Source organism: Drosophila mauritiana, chromosome X (genome assembly GCF_004382145.1).
Source record: "Drosophila mauritiana strain mau12 chromosome X, ASM438214v1, whole genome shotgun sequence".
NCBI classification, from domain to species: domain Eukaryota; kingdom Metazoa; phylum Arthropoda; class Insecta; order Diptera; family Drosophilidae; genus Drosophila; species Drosophila mauritiana.
The window spans coordinates 6,554,255-6,573,483 of NC_046672.1; the positions used below are offsets into that span (position 1 = coordinate 6,554,255).

General features: G+C 50.7%; 4 protein-coding genes across 9 annotated transcripts; 3 read left to right on the forward strand and 1 right to left on the reverse strand.

Moving 5' to 3' along the window:
- Nucleotides 1-71: 71 nt before the first annotated feature.
- Nucleotides 72-9,869, forward strand: LOC117147926 (coronin-7). Of its 5 annotated transcripts, none has more exons than XM_033315058.1 (15): nucleotides 72-174; nucleotides 2,106-2,653; nucleotides 3,029-3,215; nucleotides 3,271-3,827; nucleotides 3,886-4,038; nucleotides 4,189-4,731; nucleotides 5,163-5,346; nucleotides 5,414-5,487; nucleotides 5,725-5,757; nucleotides 5,836-6,008; nucleotides 6,070-6,984; nucleotides 7,048-7,393; nucleotides 7,463-7,598; nucleotides 7,663-7,763; nucleotides 7,826-9,869. In XM_033315058.1, exons 2-15 carry the CDS (start codon nucleotides 2,345-2,347, stop codon nucleotides 7,916-7,918), a joined length of 3,804 nt encoding a protein of 1,267 aa, XP_033170949.1. In that variant the 5' UTR covers nucleotides 72-174; nucleotides 2,106-2,344; the 3' UTR covers nucleotides 7,919-9,869. The 5 variants fall into 5 exon arrangements, with proteins under 5 accessions (XP_033170949.1, XP_033170951.1, XP_033170952.1 ...); XM_033315059.1 differs by lacking the exon at nucleotides 72-174 and adding an exon at nucleotides 1,933-2,036; XM_033315060.1 differs by lacking the exon at nucleotides 5,725-5,757.
- A 447-nt stretch (nucleotides 9,870-10,316) lies between these two features.
- On the forward strand, nucleotides 10,317-14,512 carry LOC117147148. 2 transcript variants are annotated; one of them, XM_033313929.1, is made up of 9 exons: nucleotides 10,317-10,609; nucleotides 10,876-11,793; nucleotides 11,851-12,275; nucleotides 12,342-12,493; nucleotides 12,548-12,764; nucleotides 12,823-13,173; nucleotides 13,230-14,027; nucleotides 14,086-14,306; nucleotides 14,362-14,512. In XM_033313929.1, the coding sequence occupies exons 1-9, from the start codon at nucleotides 10,471-10,473 to the stop codon at nucleotides 14,510-14,512; spliced, it is 3,372 nt and encodes a 1,123-aa protein (XP_033169820.1). In that variant the 5' UTR covers nucleotides 10,317-10,470. The 2 variants fall into 2 exon arrangements, with proteins under 2 accessions (XP_033169820.1, XP_033169819.1); XM_033313928.1 differs by lacking the exons at nucleotides 10,317-10,609; nucleotides 10,876-11,793; nucleotides 11,851-12,275 and having other exon boundaries at nucleotides 12,473-12,764; nucleotides 14,083-14,306.
- Nucleotides 14,513-14,530: 18 nt separating this feature from the next.
- On the reverse strand, nucleotides 14,531-17,268 carry LOC117147147 (nuclear transcription factor Y subunit gamma). Its single transcript, XM_033313927.1, has 3 exons — nucleotides 17,053-17,268; nucleotides 15,502-16,894; nucleotides 14,531-15,439 (listed from the first exon to the last, which is right to left on the reverse strand). Exons 1-3 carry the CDS (start codon nucleotides 17,094-17,096, stop codon nucleotides 15,053-15,055), a joined length of 1,824 nt encoding a protein of 607 aa, XP_033169818.1. The 5' UTR covers nucleotides 17,097-17,268; the 3' UTR covers nucleotides 14,531-15,052.
- A 99-nt stretch (nucleotides 17,269-17,367) lies between these two features.
- Nucleotides 17,368-19,211, forward strand: LOC117147149 (probable dolichyl pyrophosphate Glc1Man9GlcNAc2 alpha-1,3-glucosyltransferase). Its single transcript, XM_033313930.1, has 4 exons — nucleotides 17,368-17,528; nucleotides 17,584-18,498; nucleotides 18,562-18,672; nucleotides 18,740-19,211. The coding sequence occupies exons 1-4, from the start codon at nucleotides 17,461-17,463 to the stop codon at nucleotides 19,179-19,181; spliced, it is 1,536 nt and encodes a 511-aa protein (XP_033169821.1). The 5' UTR covers nucleotides 17,368-17,460; the 3' UTR covers nucleotides 19,182-19,211.
- Nucleotides 19,212-19,229: the final 18 nt, after the last annotated feature.

Consider the following 19,229-nt stretch of genomic DNA (forward strand, 5'->3'; position numbering starts at 1 on the left):
AAAATAGTGACGAAAGAAAGTGACGATTGGCGCGCAATCGATAGCTCTGTCGATAGCGCTGTGGCGATGTTTGGGTGCCACCTCTAGCACGCGAAGATGGAAGCTATCGATAGACGATGACAAAACGTTTGAAAAAAAGTTGAAGATCTCTCGCGTAGTTTATTGATTGCATTGGTAAATTAATGGCAATATTTGTAATTAATAGCGGGAGAATAATTACCGGCGCGTGTGTGTGAGCCTAATCGCCGTGTTTTTCCTCCCGTGCGTATGTTTGTGTGGGTGTGCAGTTGCAGCACTGCAACTCAAGTGTGCGTGTGTGTGCGTCTGTATATGTGTGTGTGCAAAACTGCTCCTTTGTTTGCCCATAAAAAAAGAAGCGGCGTCGCCTTTGCGCAGTTGTTGTTGGTGTAGTTGCACCACCCCCTCTCCGGCTCCTGCTCCCCACTCCACCCCCGCGCGCACCCTTTGTTGTTGCATTTGTAGTTGTCATTGTCATTGCCGCCGCTTTGGATTCTTCCTCTTCTTCTTCTGCCGGCGCCAGGGTGTGTGCTGCAAAAAATAAGGAAAAGGAAATAAGGAAAGGAAAAGCGAGAAAAGAAGAAGTATATAAAAATAAATTCACCCCTCTTTTCATTGAATGGCACGCAAACTAGAAAGTAACACCCAATAATCAAATGCAATGTATGCAAAATATAGGATGGAAAACTTGTGAAAATGTCAATAAATGCATATAAGCAGCAACAACAAGAACAACAACAAAGTGACCAAAAACCAACCACCAGAAGTGCAAATGTGTGTGTGTGTGTTTAGTGGGCAGTGGGTGAAAACAACATAAATGCTAGCCGGCTTGCTTCTAGCCACCCCCAACCAAGCGAAAGAGAGAGATAGGGATGCAGATGCTCGTGCTCTCCCACGCCGCCCGCTGTCATCCGTTAGCCGTTAGTCGCTGAGCTCTCCTGCAGGTTGCACCTGTGCCCGTCTCGCTCTCACTTTGCAACATCGCCTCGTTATATTGCCTTTGATTTTGCTTTTCTAAATCACTTGACCCCATTACCTGGTGGCTCCGCTGGCCAATACTTGCTTGGCCGTCCCCCAGCCGCGCCTCCTTTTACCCCCAGTGGTCATTTGTTTTGCCGCTTTCTAACAAACAGAAACAGTTGAATTGGCGCATGCTCTCTGCCTCCCGCTCTCGCTCTCTCGACGTTTGCTAACTGCACTCGGGAGACTACAGTGCGGCCTCCAGAGAGTGTAAAAGAAAGTAATAACCAACTAAAGACGTAGAAAAATATATATTTTTTTTGCAAACTAACATTTTATTTGCCTTTAGATCAAGGCACATTGATGCCATTACACTGATGTGATGTTTAGCTTACAGAGTGCTCACTGTGCTTATCCATAAACTGCAAGCCAAGTGGGTTGTGTTTGTACAAGTGTATGTGTGCGTGAAACTCTCCATGAAATTTATCAAAAGGATCGTTAACCCTTAGGTGTGGCATATTAACCCTTACCGCCGTTCGGATCATACTGTTTGTGTTGCCATTTTCAGCAGTTGTTCATACACGTATTTCATATTTGCAAATTGCACATTAAAAATTAGTACAAATTGTAGTAAATATATGTTTAGCTTGACAGAAAGTGAAGAAATAACGCTGAAAAGAGGATCACTAACCCTTAGGTGTGTCAAATTAACCCCTACCGGCCGGATCCCATCATATTTTGCCCAGTGTTTTTCCTCGCCTTTCCTGATGATGTACAAACAAACATTCGCATACATACTCAAACAAACACGTACGCCAAATGCGCGAGTGTTGGTCGGGCTGGCTGGCTGGCTCATCCGGCTTTGGTGGACACCATTCTTGTCCAGCTTTCTCTTTTCAATAGTCGTATCGCCGCAATAGCAAGTGCATCTCTCTTTTTTTTCCCCCATCCATACTTGCTAAATGTATTATTATTTATATTCGGTTATCGGCTATTGTTTGCCCTATCGGATTCGGATGACGATGAGTCAGGAGCGGCGGGCAAGGCGATAACAAACTGTGGAATGTCCCCCGCGCACCCAAGTGATATCATACTCGTACTTATGCGGCTATTTTGCCATTTTCCAGAAACGAAACTCTGAAACGGAGCAGCGGAGCGGAGAGCGAAGCGCAAGAGAGCGACTGAGAGGGAGCCACCGGACTAGTGACACTCGACCATCAGGCATCAAGCTTCAAGCATCGGGCATATACAATCCACAATCGTCACTCTACACTCGAGCAGAGAACGTCCATATCCATATCCACATCCGCATCGGATCGCCATCACATCGGATCGAAGCCCCCCCAGCTCAACCAAGTAGCCAACCATGGCCTGGCGATTCAAGGCTTCCAAGTACAAAAATGCCGCACCCATTGTGCCCAAGGCGGAGGCATGCGTCCGCGAGATCTGCGTGGGCAGCTACCAGACGTACGGTAACAACATCGCCGCCTCCGGTGCCTTCATGGCCTTCAACTGGGAGCACACCGGCTCCAGCGTCGCTGTCCTCCCGCTGGACGACTGCGGCCGGAAGAGCAAGACCATGCCGCTGCTCCATGGGCACACGGACACAGTGACGGACCTCAAGTTCTCCCCGTTTCACGACGGGCTGCTGGCCACCGCCTCGCAGGATTGCCTGGTAAGAGATCCTTCAATATTATTTGTCAGTACCCCTAAATGTTTCATCACTTCCCAATGATATGTCCATAGAGTTACTCAGAATATTTTTTTTCCTTATTGCAATATTATTAATTTTATAAGAATTTATTTTTCGTTTTGCAAACATTTAATGGTTATTTCCCAGAAGCTAGAGATTAAATAGTTGCATGTTATGATGAGTTTATGAGTGTGATACGAACGAGCACTCAATAATGTGATATTATTAATATTAATAACTCACCAGAAACCATAATTTCATCGCAACGCTATCACATTAGTCACAAATTATAGATAGTCATAGTCAACATGACACAAAGTCCCCCTGCTAATCAATCACTCCCATTGCAATCCACAGGTCAAGATCTGGCACATACCAGAAAAGGGTCTGGAGCAGTCGCTTTCCGATCCGGAGGCCATCTTCTCACACAAGCAGAGACGCGTAGAGACAGTGGGCTTCCATCCAACAGCAGATGGCTTAATGTACTCCACAGCCGCCGGCTGTGTGGCTCTCTTTGATCTCAGCACTCAAAAGGAGATATTCTGTGAGTAAACACCTCTTTTAAAATGATACCCTAACTAAATATGTTTTTGTCCCAGCGAACAATGAGCACCCCGAGGTGATACAGTCGGCCAGTTGGCGCGAGGACGGTTCCGTTTTGGCTACCAGTTGCAAGGATAAGAATGTGCGAATCTTCGATCCCCGTGCCGCTGGTTCACCCATCCAGCTGACTGCTGAGTCGCATCAGAGCATCAAGGATTCGCGGGTAGTGTGGCTGGGCAATCAACACCGCATCCTGACCACTGGCTTCGATGCGGCCCGCCTGCGACAGGTGATCATCCGTGATGTGCGCAACTTCAACACGCCGGAGAAAACTCTCGAACTGGACTGCTCGACGGGCATACTGATGCCCCTCTTCGATCCCGACACCAATATGCTTTTCCTAGCCGGAAAGGGTGACACAACCATTAACTATTTGGAGATTACGGACAAGGATCCGTATTTAATTGAGGGCTTGCGCCATACTGGCGAGCAGACGAAGGGAGCTTGTCTGGTGCCCAAGCGGGCACTTAAAGTCATGGAGGCAGAGGTTAACCGGGTGTTGCAATTGACCTCCAACATGGTCATACCCATCATGTACCAGGTGCCCAGAAAGGTAAGTAATAAACTACTTTAAAATTTACCCTCGAAATACTTATAAGACAATTCTACAGACATACCGTGATTTCCACGCCGATTTGTATCCGGAGACCACTGGCTACAAGACAGAACTGGTGGCCGGCGAGTGGTTGAATGGTAGCAACCAGGCGGTGCCCAAGATGAGCCTTGATCCCGCCAAACGCGAGCATGGCGATGAGCCAATTATTGTAAGTAACCTTCTACACTTTCATATTTCGACTTATAGATTGTAAGATTGGGAAACGGAAGACAAGGGCTTCAAGGGCTAATGTAGTCAGGGTTCAATAGTTAGCATTTCTGGGGCGTTTCGTTTAAACCCAATTTGGCCATCAATGCAGATTCATCGCGGTAACCTGAGTGATTTTGTTAAGAACCTGGAGAATCAGCGGGCCAAGAGCAACACCACTGGGAAACCCAATCAGCAGGCCAAGCGCAACGATAACGAGCACTTTGTCATGCTAAACAAGGGCAATAACTTTGAGGAGAAGAACGGCAATGACAACAGCAACGAGAGCAACGGAAAGAAGAGCACACCTTCACAGTCCCAGCCAGATGGCGAGTGCAGTGAGCTCATCCGTAAGTTCGAGGCCAAATACAAGGTGGATTCGGAGAAGGAAAAGGCCCATGCCTACGCCCAGTCCCACGAGGATGACAAGGAGTCACCCACCGAGCACGAGCATTCGACCGGCAGCAGCGAGGAGGTCTCCTCCTCCGGTGGACTGGACAACCATTCGGCCAGTGGCAGCCACTCGCCACCGAAGCCCATGCCGCGCACCTCGCGCAACAATTCCCTGCCGGAGGCCAGTGATTCCGCTGGGGAAAGCAGCAGCACCAACACGCCGCGCCCGAGGCCTCGCACCACAGCTGCGTCAGCATACAAGGTGCCGTCACCATCACTTCATATTCCACCGCCCAGGCAATCCTATTTCCTTATTGTTTGTGTATTATTTATTAGTTTATTTATTTTTCTTAGTTTTTGTTGCACTCAGCGCTAAGTTTTTCTACGTATATTGGTGATATTGAGACGGCGATTGCAGCTGTCAATAACCGAGTCAACCGATTTTAGCGCTCCACGTTTGTTTGTTTTCATTTGCAGTTGGTTTGCCATATGGTTTTCTTATGAAACACCTAGAGATTATGTTATGTTTTCTTATTGACACATTTTCAGTTGGTTACGATATCCGTTGTATATTCAGGCAATTTGTACTTAGTATTTCTGTGAAAGCCTTTTGATTCTGTAAACGCTATTTATGATTTTCCACTGAAGTATATGGAGAATATGTTGACTAAGATTATCTGATTTTTTCCACAGCCACGTTTGGGTCCCAAGCCCTTCTCCAGCACCACAGGTGACGTTTCGTTTGACAAGGTGTTCGCCGTGCCCTTGGCACCGGGATCCCACGAGAATATCTCAAACGTGGGACAGGACAGCGGAGTGGAGATGACACCCGCTCAGGGAGCCAAACCGGATCTCATTGTGGAAATCGAAATTAAAAGTAAGAAGACTCTGTTCTCTAAAGAAAGCATTCAATTAACTGCTTATTCTACTAATTTCATTTGCAGAGAAACACGAAAGGGAACCCGCTGTGTCCGGAAATGGAGTCCAGAAGTCACTGACCACCTCGGAGCGCCGCAAGGTAAGTCCGTGTCAAATGGGATCTATATCGAATCCATTATAAACTATTACTACTGTAACGTTCTGCTCGCCCTCTATATTACATGCCTGTGCCAACAACAAAATTCGCCTTCTTCCGTCTAACTAACTTTGAAACGTTCCCGATCACTTTCAACTAACCCCTAAAATCCAACTATATCTTCTGTACTTGAACTACTGCCGATTCTGCGCAACGGGAACTACTATAACAACTGTGTAGTCCTCGGCTGACGATGATGAATCATCCGACAAGGTCTGCTAAAGGGATATCCAATTTGACTATAGTTGCCAGAAACTAATCCTTTACTTGATTTTCCATGACTACTCTTAGATATTCGAGCAAAACTCTGAGTCATCGGAGAACTCGACGGAGGGCGAAGATCGCACGGATGCGGATCTGCGAAGAAACTGCACCTCCAGGAGCAGCTTTGCCGAGCGACGGCGCATATACGAGAATCGTTCCAAGAGTCAGGTGGACGAGAAGCCTCAGTCCCCAGTGCCATTGTAAGTATGCCCACCCTGAAGGCGTAACGTACCGTACTCATCGTACCTCTTCGATTTACAGACGTCGCGAGCACTCCAAAGTGGAGCCACTGAAGCCCAACCAACAGCAGCAGCAGCAGCAAGGCAATGTGATCGACACCAAGCGCATCTCTGTGCCAGAGGGCAAATTAATGGAGGAGCATCGCCGCGGAAATGGCGCTGGACTCAAGAAGTCTGCCACTGAGGCGGCTTTTAGCGCTGCCAGCACTAAGCGCACCTCCACCGTCTTCGGCAAGGTGTCCAAGTTCAGGCACTTGAAGGGCACACCCGGTCACAAGTCCACGCACATCGAGAACTTGCGCAATCTAAGTCGCCAGATTCCGGGCGAATGCAATGGCTTCCACGCCAATCAGGAGCGCGTTGCCGTGCCACTTTCGGGGCCCGGCGGCAAGATAGCCATCTTTGAGTTGAGCCGCCCTGGACGGTTGCCCGATGGTGTGATTCCGTCGCTTGTGAACGGCAGCAACATCATGGACTTCCAGTGGGATCCGTTCGATGCCCAGCGATTGGCTGTGGCCTGTGACGATGGCATTGTAAAGATCTGGCATATTGAAGCCGGTGGATTGAGTGAGCCGACAAACACACCTGCCGGCGAGCTGACCGCTCATCTGGACAAGATTTACTTCATACGCTTCCACCCGCTGGCTGCTGATGTTCTGCTAACTGCCAGCTACGATATGACCATCAAGCTGTGGGATTTGCGCACCATGACCGAGAAATGCTCGCTTTCGGGGCATACAGATCAAATCTTTGACTTCGCCTGGAGTCCCTGCGGCCGATTGGGCGCCACCGTGTGCAAGGATGGCAAGATTAGGGTGTACAACCCAAGGAAATCGGAGACACCCATACGGGAGGGCAATGGACCGGTCGGCACTCGTGGAGCTCGAATCACCTGGGCGTTGGAGGGACATTACATCGTCTGCACTGGTTTCGACAAGTAGGATCTTGAAAATTTGAACATTTGGTGAAGATGTGACTGAAATTTGCATAACTTTTTCAGGGTTTCGGAGCGACAGATCAGCGTGTACAATGCACAAAAGTTGTCCGCCCCGTTGAACACGGCCAGTTTGGATGTTTCACCCTCCATACTGATTCCATTCTATGACGAAGATAGCTCCACACTGTTTGTTACGGGCAAGGGTGACTCCACAATCTACTGCTACGAGATCACCGACGAGGAGCCGTACATTTGCCCACTGTCGCACCATCGTTGCACCTCGCTGCACCAGGGCCTCAGTTTCCTTACCAAGAACCACTGCGACGTGGCCAGCGTGGAGTTCTCGAAGGCCTATCGGCTAACCAATACCACAATTGAACCCCTGAGTTTCACAGTGCCCCGCATCAAGGTAGGTTTTGGATGCCTATAGCGCATTTCCTTATCCCCACGCTAATCACTCTGACTGTGCTCCTTGCAGAGCGAGCTGTTCCAAGACGATCTGTTCCCACCCACACGCATCACCTGGAGCGCCACGCTAAGCTCCGAGGATTGGTTCGCTAGCAATGACAAGGCGGCACCCAAAGTCAGCCTCAAGCCAGAGGGCATGGAAACTTGTGAGTGTTGAGAGTGACTCTCTATTCTGGTAAATCAAACTGATCTCTGTGATCTCTGTTGCAGTATCTTCCATACAGCAAGTTCCAGCGCAGCCCGTCAAGAAGCCAGATCATCCCCAGTTCGGTGGCCAGAAGTCCGAGTACGAGGTCAACAAACAGCAGGAGGTGAGATTAAACCATCCAGTTGGTCTATGTACTGGATCTAACGGAATCTTCGATCCTTTCAGATCCAGAAATCGGTTAGCGCGCGCATGGAGTTCACCACCAAGCTGGAGCAGGACGACATGGAGGGCGTGGACGAGAACGAGTGGCAGGAGTAGCAGTATGGCCAACGTCTGCGGCGGACATGAACCATGGAAATCAGTTCACAATTTAGCGTTTAACCACCAATGGGCGTAACTTTTTTTTAACAATCTAAACATGACACGACATCATGACGACAACAGCAAGGTGCTCGATATCTACAATCTACTTGTGAGCGAGCGTATATAGAGGACTCGTAGCTAAGCCGAAAGTTAAACTAACACACTCCCGTACACACACCCTCATCCCTTGTCCCTCGCCATCCCAGGATTCAGTTCCTCCTCAGCTCCTTCGCCCATTACTGCAGTTGCTCAATAATTGCCAAATTAATCTTCGTAAGCCAGTTTTGTTCGTTTTGTTAAACGTTTGTATTTTTGTGTATGTCCTATTTTTTTTTTTTTTTGTTTAATTGTGTGTGTTTAAACTTTTGATTTACCCATACATATACATATGTTTGTGTTTTTTGTGTGCTATTTAAGTAGTTAGTCCAAAATTAGTTTAGCCTATTTAGGTGTTTACACTTACGCTTAATTTCCCCGGTTCTCCTGTGTCCTTCAGTTTATGTGGCCATATAGGAAAAGTGAGGAGAAGGACTTAGATGATACTACTTTGACATATACGCAAATGTATTCCCCTCTCTGTTTGTTTCACGTTTGCATGCGAGTGAGTGAGAGAGATAGAGTGTGTGTGTGCTTGACTTTCACCTTTTTTTTTCGCAATATTTCACCCCCTTTCTACCTATACCATCCATCCATTTATCCGATATGAAAAACCCACCCAAATCGAACCGATGATGCCGCCCCAACCGCCACCATTGTTTCTAGTCTTTCGCATCGTTCGATCCCCCAAATGAATCCCTATGCCCCAACCAACAACAAGACAGGAAACAAAAACATATAGACTGTAGCCAAACGAAAACGAAAAAATTAATATAATGCTGAGAACTACAATCAAGCGAGACAATTTTTATACTGTAAAATGCGTAAATCAAACAAACTGCAAAAGCCGAATCAAACCGCAAAGACATGCAAACAACACAATTCCAAAATGTATAACGAAAAGACTTGATCAGCGGATGGGTCAGTTGCCCCAGCTGCCGCCCATCTCCATCCTCAGAATCCCCCTTCCCCCAAAACGCCCCCTACTAACGCAAAATGAAAAAAGGTACGAAATGCCAATGAGAACGGAAAGGGGGGAAAGTAGTGAAAGTTGCCATTGAAACGCGAGCGAGGGAAGGCAATAGATCGTATCTCGAGTCGCATAACCCATAGGCAATAACGTTTTGTACTTGCAATAGAATATACATTTACACATATACATGATATATTGATATATGATATATTTTGTATACCAAGCGTATAACTAAATGCTGGCCAAGAACAAGAACTCGAACTTCTGGCTCGAACGACTGAACCATAGCGCGTGGCAAATCGAAATTCAAAAACTCAAACTCAAATATTTCAAAACAGACCAAGAAACCAACAAAATTCTCGGGTACCGGGCAATATTGTGCTAGACAAGGTTCTATTATACAGATTATATATACACACATACCATACGCATAGTTATATAGGCAAACTGAAGCAATTCCAGCAACTCCAAAATCAAAGTCCAAACTGCATTTAATTAATCCAAACGCCATGGAACGACTGACTGACAAGTATTCGCTAAACATTCTGATCCGGATCTGCCCGGCCGGTCAAAAAGTGTTCCGAAGCACGAGTAGAATTGGTCTGGGATCGACTGGGATCTCGGGATCGGGGTAGCGGGAACACAGTTCTACGATCATATAGTCCTACGGCCCAGTAAACCCAATCCAAATCCAATACTATGCCCGCAGATATTATGTCATTCTGTATTTATTAGCCATATTCGATTACGATTTTCGAACGTCTCTTATTTATATTTATATATATCTATAACAATACCAATATACGAAAATACAACTTCAAGCGATATATAATACGATGATAAGCGAATGAAGGATTGATTGATGATAATGATGACTATGCGTGGTGATGATTCACCGCGGAAGTCGGAAGAGGAAGAGCAAGCAGAAAGTAGTGAGGATGGTTTTTGAAAGCGAACAAGCTGAATCGGAATCAGAATCTGATCTGAATCAGAAGCATACACATTATTTATACAATTTATTTTACAGTACGAGTATATCCGATAACCCCCATCCGATACTCTAGCACTAAGTTATAATTACAATAATAATAATGAAGGCAAAAATATATTTATATACATAATTCAATAAAAAAAAAACAAAAATAAACTATATATTCGAATGGTGCTTCTGCGATATGAGTTTTCATATCTTTCAATTTAAAATCTTAAAACTAACCTTTAAAACTTGAATCCCCTTGCGCCCAACTGACTTTCAGATTGGAGGTAGTAGTTCTGGTCTCATTGGCTTGGCTGAGTGGGTGGGGTTACCAGGACAACGAGCTGTCCTCCTGGTTCTTCATATCATGGCTCATCGAACAAACAAGCCGAGAAGGTTGTGCGCATTTTCCCCAGGAGGCCAGTTGAGTTCGGATCAGGGATAGGAATCTGGGCAGCGAATATGAAGTTCCTCCTGAAGAAATGCCTGCGCAAGAAGGCGCCCGAGATGAAGCCCGGCGCCATCCTGGATGCCGTCATATCGCAATCCTCGGCCACCGCGTGCAAGTGCTTGCTGTACAAACTGGCGGATTACAAAAGAGGTAGGCTCCGAGTGGCGTCTTGGTGACATTAGTTTTACGTCTTGTAGAAGAGTGACCCAATCCTAAGATTGCCACAATGGCCGTGTTCTTGGTTAATGGTAAATGGCCAACAGAGTGGTGACCCAAAACATCAGTGCTTGGTGACCTCGTTCCACTGTAAAAGAAATTGGTGTAGCTTCAAAGACAAGTAGTTGCTACAGGAGTTGCAGGAAGAGTCTATATATTAAGATGTTAGAAAATTAGTAACGTCACCCAATCCTGACCAGGTGGTGACCTCATCGACGCCATTAACTCGGGCGGACTGATTGCCGTGGAGCAGCTGATACGGGAGCAGTTTGGCGTCTTCATGTACAACGATGGCAAGGGCCAGGTGATAAACCGTGCGGAGTTTCTGCGCTGGAAGTACCGCGACCACACCGAGGTGACCATACCCATTGAGGCGTCCCTGTCCATCCACGATCCGCTGGGCAAATGGGAGGACCACAAGGCCTGCTGGCAGATGCAGTACCGCGGCGCCCTGGGCGAGAGTCTGCTCCATGTGCTCATCATCTGCGATTCCAAGGTGCACACCAAGTTGGCGCGCGTGCTGCTCCGTGTGTTCCCCAATCTGGCGCTGGATGTGATGGAGGGCGAGGAGTATCTGGGTGCCAGTGCCCTGCACCTGTCGATTGCCTACAGCAACAATGAGCTGGTGGCGGATCTGATCGAGGCCGGAGCTGATATCAATCAGCGAGCGATTGGTAGCTTCTTTCTGCCACGTGACCAGCAGCGGGCGAATCCGGCCAAGAGCACCGACTACGAAGGACTGGCCTACATGGGTGAATATCCGCTGGCCTGGGCCGCCTGCTGTGCCAACGAGAGTGTATACAACCTGCTGGTGGATTGCGGATCCGATCCGGATGCCCAGGACTCCTTCGGCAACATGATCCTGCACATGGTGGTCGTGTGCGACAAACTGGACATGTTCGGCTATGCCCTGCGACATCCCAAGACGCCGGCCAAGAATGGCATCGTCAACCAGACGGGACTGACTCCACTCACCCTGGCCTGCAAGCTGGGACGGGCGGAGGTCTTTCGTGAAATGTTGGAGCTGTCCGCCCGCGAGTTTTGGCGCTACAGTAACATCACCTGTTCCGGCTACCCACTGAATGCACTGGACACACTCCTGCCGGACGGAAGAACTAGTGAGTAGTCCTAACGAAGTTCCTTATGGATTTGATTTAACAACTAATCCCAAACAGATTGGAATTCCGCCTTGTTCATCATCCTGAACGGCACCAAGCCAGAGCATCTGGACATGTTGGACGGCGGCATCATCCAGCGCCTGCTGGAGGAGAAGTGGAAGACCTTTGCGCAGAACCAGTTTTTGAAGCGTCTGCTCATCCTGTCCACCCATCTGCTGTGCCTGTCCGTATCGGTATACTTGCGTCCTGCGCACGATGGCGAAGCCGAGGGCGAGGACTCCGAGGGATCGGATGCGTCGGCAGCCGCTCTGCTGGACATGCAGTCGGATGAGGGCGACAGTGGTGGTGGTGACTACAATGCCCAGACGGTGGCCCGTTACTGCGCCGAGTTTGCCACCCTGGTGGGAGTTTTAAGCTATGTGATCTTCCAGCAAGGCGACGAGATAAAGAACCAGGGATTGTCCGCCTTTCTCAAGCAGCTGGCAAGGATCTTAGCATATATAGATTGCGATCTTCCGCTTAATATCATCCTTTCTCTGATTACACAGTCCCATGCGCCGGCTAAGGCCATCTTCCTGTTCTCCAACTTGCTGATCCTGGCGTGCATTCCATTCCGTTTGATTGGCGACACCGATACCGAGGAGGCCATCCTGATTTTCGCTGTGCCGGGCTCCTGGTTTCTCCTAATGTTCTTTGCAGGGTAAGTTAGATAGTTGAGCTTGTCCAGAAATTATCCCCCATCCATCTGTTTCAGTGCCATTCGGCTGACGGGTCCGTTTGTGACCATGATCTACTCCATGATCACGGGCGACATGTTCACCTTCGGCATCATCTACTGCATCGTCCTGTGCGGATTCTCACAGGCCTTCTACTTCCTCTACAAGGGACATCCCCAGGTGCAGTCCACCATGTTCAATACCTACACCAGCACTTGGATGGCCCTGTTCCAAACCACACTGGGTGATTATAACGTAAGTGGGTGCCTCGAACGTGGACTACTTACTTGTAGTAATATAACTTCTGTTGCAGTATCCCGATCTCAACCAGACCACATATCCTAATCTCTCCAAGACCGTGTTCGTCATCTTTATGATCTTCGTGCCCATCCTGTTGCTCAACATGTTGATTGCCATGATGGGCAACACCTATGTGACTGTGATCGAGCAATCGGAGAAGGAGTGGATGAAGCAGTGGGCCAAGATTGTGGTCACGCTGGAGCGCGCTGTGCCGCAGGCGGATGCCAAGGGCTATCTAGAGGCCTACTCCATCCCGCTGGGTCCGTCCGATGACTCGGGCTTCGAAGTGCGCGGCGTGATGGTCATCAAGAGCAAGAGCAAGACGAGGGCCAAGCAGCGGAAGGGAGCCGTCTCCAACTGGAAGGTAAGTTGCCATACCCTGTACGCATCCTATTGCATTTCTATGCCAATCCTATGCAGCGCGTGGGTCGTGTGACGCTAACGGCGCTCAAGAAACGCGGAATGACCGGCGAGGAGATGCGTCGCCTTATGTGGGGCCGTGCCTCCATCTCCAGTCCCGTGAAAGTGACCAAGCAGAAGCTCAAGGATCCCTACAATCTGCACACGGACTCGGACTTCACCAACGCCATGGACATGCTGACCTTCGCTAGCAATCCGGCTTCCTCCAATGGCGTCACCCTGCGATCGGTAACAGCTCCTCCGCCCGCACCGCCAGCACCGGATCCCTTCAGGGAGCTGATCATGATGTCGGACCAGCGACCGGAGACTCATGATCCTCACTACTTTGCCGGCCTGCAGCAGCTGGCCAATAAGGCCTTCGATTTGGTGGAGCAAACGATGAAGACACAGCCGCAGGCGCCCGTGGCCAAGAAGGTGGATCCACTGCCCGTAGCTTCGGTGGCCACAGCATCTCCAGCCGCTCCTGCAACACAAGCTACTGCTACTGCTGCTGCTGCTCCCGACCTAATAGCCATGCCACTGCCCATTTCGAACTTGAGCAACCTTTTCCAAGACCCCAAGGACATTGTCGATCCCAAAAAGCTGGAGGAGTTTATGGCCATGCTAGCCGAGGTGGAAACCGAGGAGAGCGACAGCGGCGGACCCATTCTCGGCAAGCTATCGCTGGCCAAACGGACACACAATGCCCTATCCAAGGCGGACATTCGACGGGATCAGCAGGGATTCGAGGGTCACAGCCATGGACAGTTTCAGCCCATGTCCTCGGTGTGGGCACCACCTGGCCTGGATGTGGACACGGTGAGTGGATAAAAAAGTGAAATAGCTGAGTGCAAAATGTACACCTACACACTAGCAGGGCTTCCACTTCGATGAAGCCGTCGCGGAGGAGGTGCTGACCATCGAACAGGAAGCCGAAGTGGAGACCGAGGACGGCAATGGTGGACAGGACAGCGAGGATATACCCACGGCGGAGGAGGTGCACGCCACCATGAAGCAGTTTCACCTGCGAAAGTGTCAGCCAGCACAGGATGAGGCCGCTCGTCGCGCCAAAAGTGCTCGTGTTCGTCGCCGAAACAAGTGAGTTCCCATCACTGTGTCTATTTTATTTCTTCATATTTCCCTTGTGCGCCAGAGTTTCGCCGGAGCAAAGCGATGATCCGGACGAGCGCAGCCAGCGGGGACGTTCCGCTTACACGCGGAGAACGCAATCGCCGCCCGATCCGCTGGAACCGTGGAGCACCCGCGAACTGCAGGACATCAACAAGATCCTGGCCAAAAAGTGAATACAATGGGCGCACGAGTTTCTGGCACATAGTCCTTGGTGGCTTATAATTGTTTATCAGAGCTTAGCTTAGTTAGAAGTACAAATACATAATAAAGGGCGCGGATGCCACGCGAAACGCTGGGTTATGCTTTGGACCGGTGGCATCCGTCACCCGTCACATACATACACTAATACACTCGATTTCCCATTATTCTCTCTAAGTGCTAGGTTTAAAAGTGGTGGAGGTGGCGGTGTTTTTGGAGAAGGTGAAACCTGCTGCCAGGGGGCGGGAGGGTCAGCAATAAATTACAATTGAGAAATCTTTTCTACACAGATGCCTACGACTTAGACACTAGCTATATATAATCTTCCCCGCGATATACAATCGTATACACCTACGTAAACTATAATATTATACATTGTGCTGGATGACAGGGGATGGCGCAATCAATGCCCGCTTGCCAATGCCCGATTCCAACGCCTCCCGATGCTTTCGATATGATTGCCAACTGTCCGTCTATCCGTCCGCCCGTTGGTACGGATATCATACTTCCAGCTTTTACCGAAATCCGCCGGTTAGTGTGCGATCCGTGGACATGGTGGAGATCGTTTGTGCCTGTTGCTGCTGCGCCGACTGCTGCTGCTGCGCCTGCGTCGCCGCCGCCTGGGCACCAGTCATGGTCGAGTTGATAAAGATCGGCGTGCCACTGGTCACCGCACTGGCGTTGCTCTGCTGCGTGAGATTGGCGTGCTGCTGCTGTTGCTGCTGCTGCTGATGGGCCACTGTGGGTGCTCCGCCCAGCTGGAGCAGTTGCTGGGTCGTCAGCAGTTGGGTTGGGATGATGACCTGTTGTTGCTGCTGCTGCTGTTGCTGCTGCTGTTGTTGCTGCTGCTGTTGCAGTTGTAGTCGCTGCAGGAGATGCAAATGGCTGGCATTGATGGCGATCTGCAATGGGAAAGGCCATTCTCAATCTGGGATTCAATTCAATTAGCTCAAGTGATACCTACCGGCACATTAGTCAGCTCCCCCGTGGGCGTAACCACTTGCTGCAGCAGCTGAATCTGCTGCTGATGTTGCTGGTGCTGCTGTTGCTGCTGGGCGAGATTCTGGAGCAGCGCCGTCTGCTGCTGGGCAGCAGTTTGCGGCGCTGGCGTTGCGGTCAGCTGACCATTGGGACCGGCGGTCAGTATCAACTGCTGGGTGGGTTGTTGGGTTGACAAAATGTTGATGGGTAGATGATTCTGGGCGGGCTGCGGCTGCTGTTGGACCTGCTGCACGAGCTGCGCCGCCTGCTGACCCGGCAGTGCTATGAAGTATTGCAACTGTTGGCCACCAGCGCCCTGCTGAATAATCTGAACCTGCTGTGGATGCGCCTGGTGATGTTGTTGCTGCTGTTGTTGGTGCTGCTGCTGGGCGGCGTGCTGTTGCTGCTGCTGTTGTTGTTGCTGCTGCAGTTGCGCTGAGAAGATGTCCGAGTTCACAGTGCTGAAGCCGAGCACCTCGGCGGCATTGGCTGCGCCCGTGGTGTCCAGCTTGAGGCCACCAGCGGTGGTCGCAGGTACGGAGGAACCACCGGCTACAAAGTTGCCCGTGGCGGTAGCATTGCCCGCCACGGAGGCGGCCGCATTGGAGGTGGCTGTGTTGGATGTGGAGGCGGCACTGCTGGCCGTGCCTGCCATTCCGCTCGAACTGGAAGTACTGCCATCCTTGGTCTTTTGCGCCGACGACGGCTTGATCTCCTCACGTGGCACTATGTCTATGAGGAAGTCGAACTGGTCGTAGTTGGCTATGGCCTGGGCAATGTCCGAGCGCTGGAGCGTGCGCCGCCGGCTCTCCTCGGTGTGCACCCAGGCGTGCATGGTCAGCTCCTGAATGAAGTACTCGCAGGCCTTGGCGAACAGTAGCGGAGCTTCGCCGGCAATCATCTTGGCGTTCTCGTCCAGCTTCATGATCTTCTTGATGCGCGCCAGCGGCAGCACCTGGTGCTTGGCATCCACCTGGCCGATGCTGTGCACCTCGCTCACGATATTCGGCCAGAAGTTGTCGATGGTGGGCGGCGGTTTGCGTGCCACCTGAGTCCGTGTGGCCTTCGTGGCCTTCTCCTTGGCGCCGCTCGCACCGGTTGTGGCCACCGTCACACTCATGCTGGGATTAACCAGCGTGCAGGCGTTGGACACCATACTGGCCATGGGAACAGTCTGCTGTTGCTGCTGCCCCTGCTGCTGTTGTTGCTGCTGCTGCTGCTGGGCGGAGGAGACGGTGGAGGAGGTGGTGACCACCACTGCATTCGGTGTTCTTCGCTGCATAGCCGCTGGATTTTGCGATTTGGCATACGCCTGGCCCAGTTCCATCTTGATGGGCGTCACTGTGATGGTGTTGTCAAACATGGAGGTGGCATTGCTGTAGGGTATTCCCATTAGTTTCATTCTCATTATTTGGCATGCACAAATCGCAGAATGAAAACAAAAAGGAGCGGCGCACACACTAAAAATCTCGGCTGTACCGCCTGTTTTTTTGGGGGAGGGGCGCTCGATTTTGCTGGCGGAGGCGGAACTTACCTGTTTGGCGCCTTGTTCGTGCCGCCATTGTTGGTGGCGTACATGGCCCGGTTGGCTGGAGACCTTAGCTCGGTGTTGGCGGCAACCGTGGGACTCTGGCGACCGGCTCGAGTCCACAATATTCGCTTCAATTAGCTTCTAATTCGCAAAGCAAATGCGTAATGTAATGCACACACATACACATGCATACACGCGAGCGCCAGTGTGACCAGGCAGCGGTGGGGGCGAAAACTGTATAGACCGATAACGATAGCCATTAGTCAGGCCACCTGGCTACTTCCAAGCCAAATTTAGCCGACAATCGCATTCTGCCCGCTTTCAAGCCAGATCGGACAGCACTCACCGCTGATAAGGAACGAATCGAATCCAAACTTGCAACTACAATCCCAATCCCCGAGAGAAACGAAGATGAAGGACCTCTTCTGGCACCTGGTGGGCATAGCCACCGGCCTGAAGATCCTCCTGATTCCAGCCTAGTAAGTGCAGTGCTCTGTCCACTTATCAAACCCACTAAAACAACTTTATCCTTAGCCATTCCACGGATTTCGAAGTCCATCGCAACTGGCTGGCCATCACCCACAGTTTGCCGTTGAATCAGTGGTATGTGGACGCCACCAGCGAGTGGACACTGGACTACCCGCCGTTCTTCGCCTACTTCGAGTGGCTGCTCTCGCAGGTGGCCAAGTACGTAGATCCACGGATGCTGGTGGTGGATAACCTGAACTACGAGTCGAAGGCCACCGTTTACTTCCAGCGGCTCTCGGTGATTGCTACGGATCTAGTTTATGTGCTCGGCGTGCGCAGCTGCCTGGGTTCGCTGGGATTGGCCAGAGATACGCAGCAGTTCTTTGCCGGCTCCATGTTGCTGCTCCTCAACGTGGGACTGCTCTTCGTGGACCACATTCACTTCCAGTACAATGGCTTGCTGTTCGGCATACTGCTCCTGAGCATCGGTTCGCTCATCCGGCAGCGGTTCCTATGGAGCGCCTTTGCCTTCGCCGTGCTGCTCAACTTTAAGCACATCTTTCTGTACATGGCGCCCGCTTTTGGGGTCTACCTGCTGCGTTTCTATTGCCTGGAGCAGGCGAGTGTGGTGTCTGCGGTGGGCGCCGTTGTCAAGCTGCTGGTCGTTGGACTCACTCCGTTCGCCGTGTCCTTCGGACCGTTCTGGAAGCAATTGCCGCAAGTCCTGTCCCGCCTGTTTCCTTTCAAGCGTGGCCTAACGCACGCCTACTGGGCACCCAACTTCTGGGCGCTGTACAATGCCGCCGACAAGGTGGCCGCCGGAGTTTTGAAGGTACAGGATGGCGGTGCCTCGACGACGTCAGGATTGGTCCAGGAGGTCAGGCACTCGGTGCTGCCAGCCATCACGCCGCCTGTGACTTTTGCCCTGACCGCTCTCTTCATGCTGCCCATTCTGGTGAAACTTTTCCGCAGTCCCAAGAAGTAAGGCAATCCTCGTTTGGATTCCAAGATATCGCAGTAAACTAATCCGCCATCTCCTTGCAGACAAAGTCCGCTGGTCTTCCTGCGCGCCGTGGTTTTGTGCGGCTGCTCATCCTTTGTCTTCGGATGGCATGTGCACGAGAAGGCCATCTTAATGGTGCTCCTTCCGCTCTGGTGAGTTCTCTTCCCCTCAGGTAATTCAAAATGAAGGAATCCTACTAACAGGCCCACCCTTTTTCAGTTTGCTCTCGCTGGTTAACCGGGATGATGCCAGATACGCCTATGTCCTTGGCATTGCCGGCTATTTCTCTCTGTTTCCGCTGCTCTTCGATGCGGATCTGTACATTCCCCGGTATTCCCTGTACATGTCGTACGTGGCCATGATGTACGGCCAGTTGTATCGCATCTTCCCCGGCTTCCGAGGCTTCCACACGCTGGAGTGGCTATACATGCTGGGCTTTCTGGCCATTCCGCTGTACGAGCATCTGCTCTCGTTCCTGCTGCACCTGGACCAGCGCCTGCCCTTCCTGCCCCTGCTGCTGACCTCCGTGTACTCGGCGTTGGGAGTGCTCTACTTCTTTGGGGCCTACTATCTGTACGCTCTGGGCATCAGCTGGGGCAAGGTGGCCATTGCATCGTCCACATCCGCGGCCGCTGTTAAGAGAAAACGAAAAACCAAATAAACGGAGCACTATAAAGGGCTTCAGCAGAAATCCGCAATTGGTCACGTC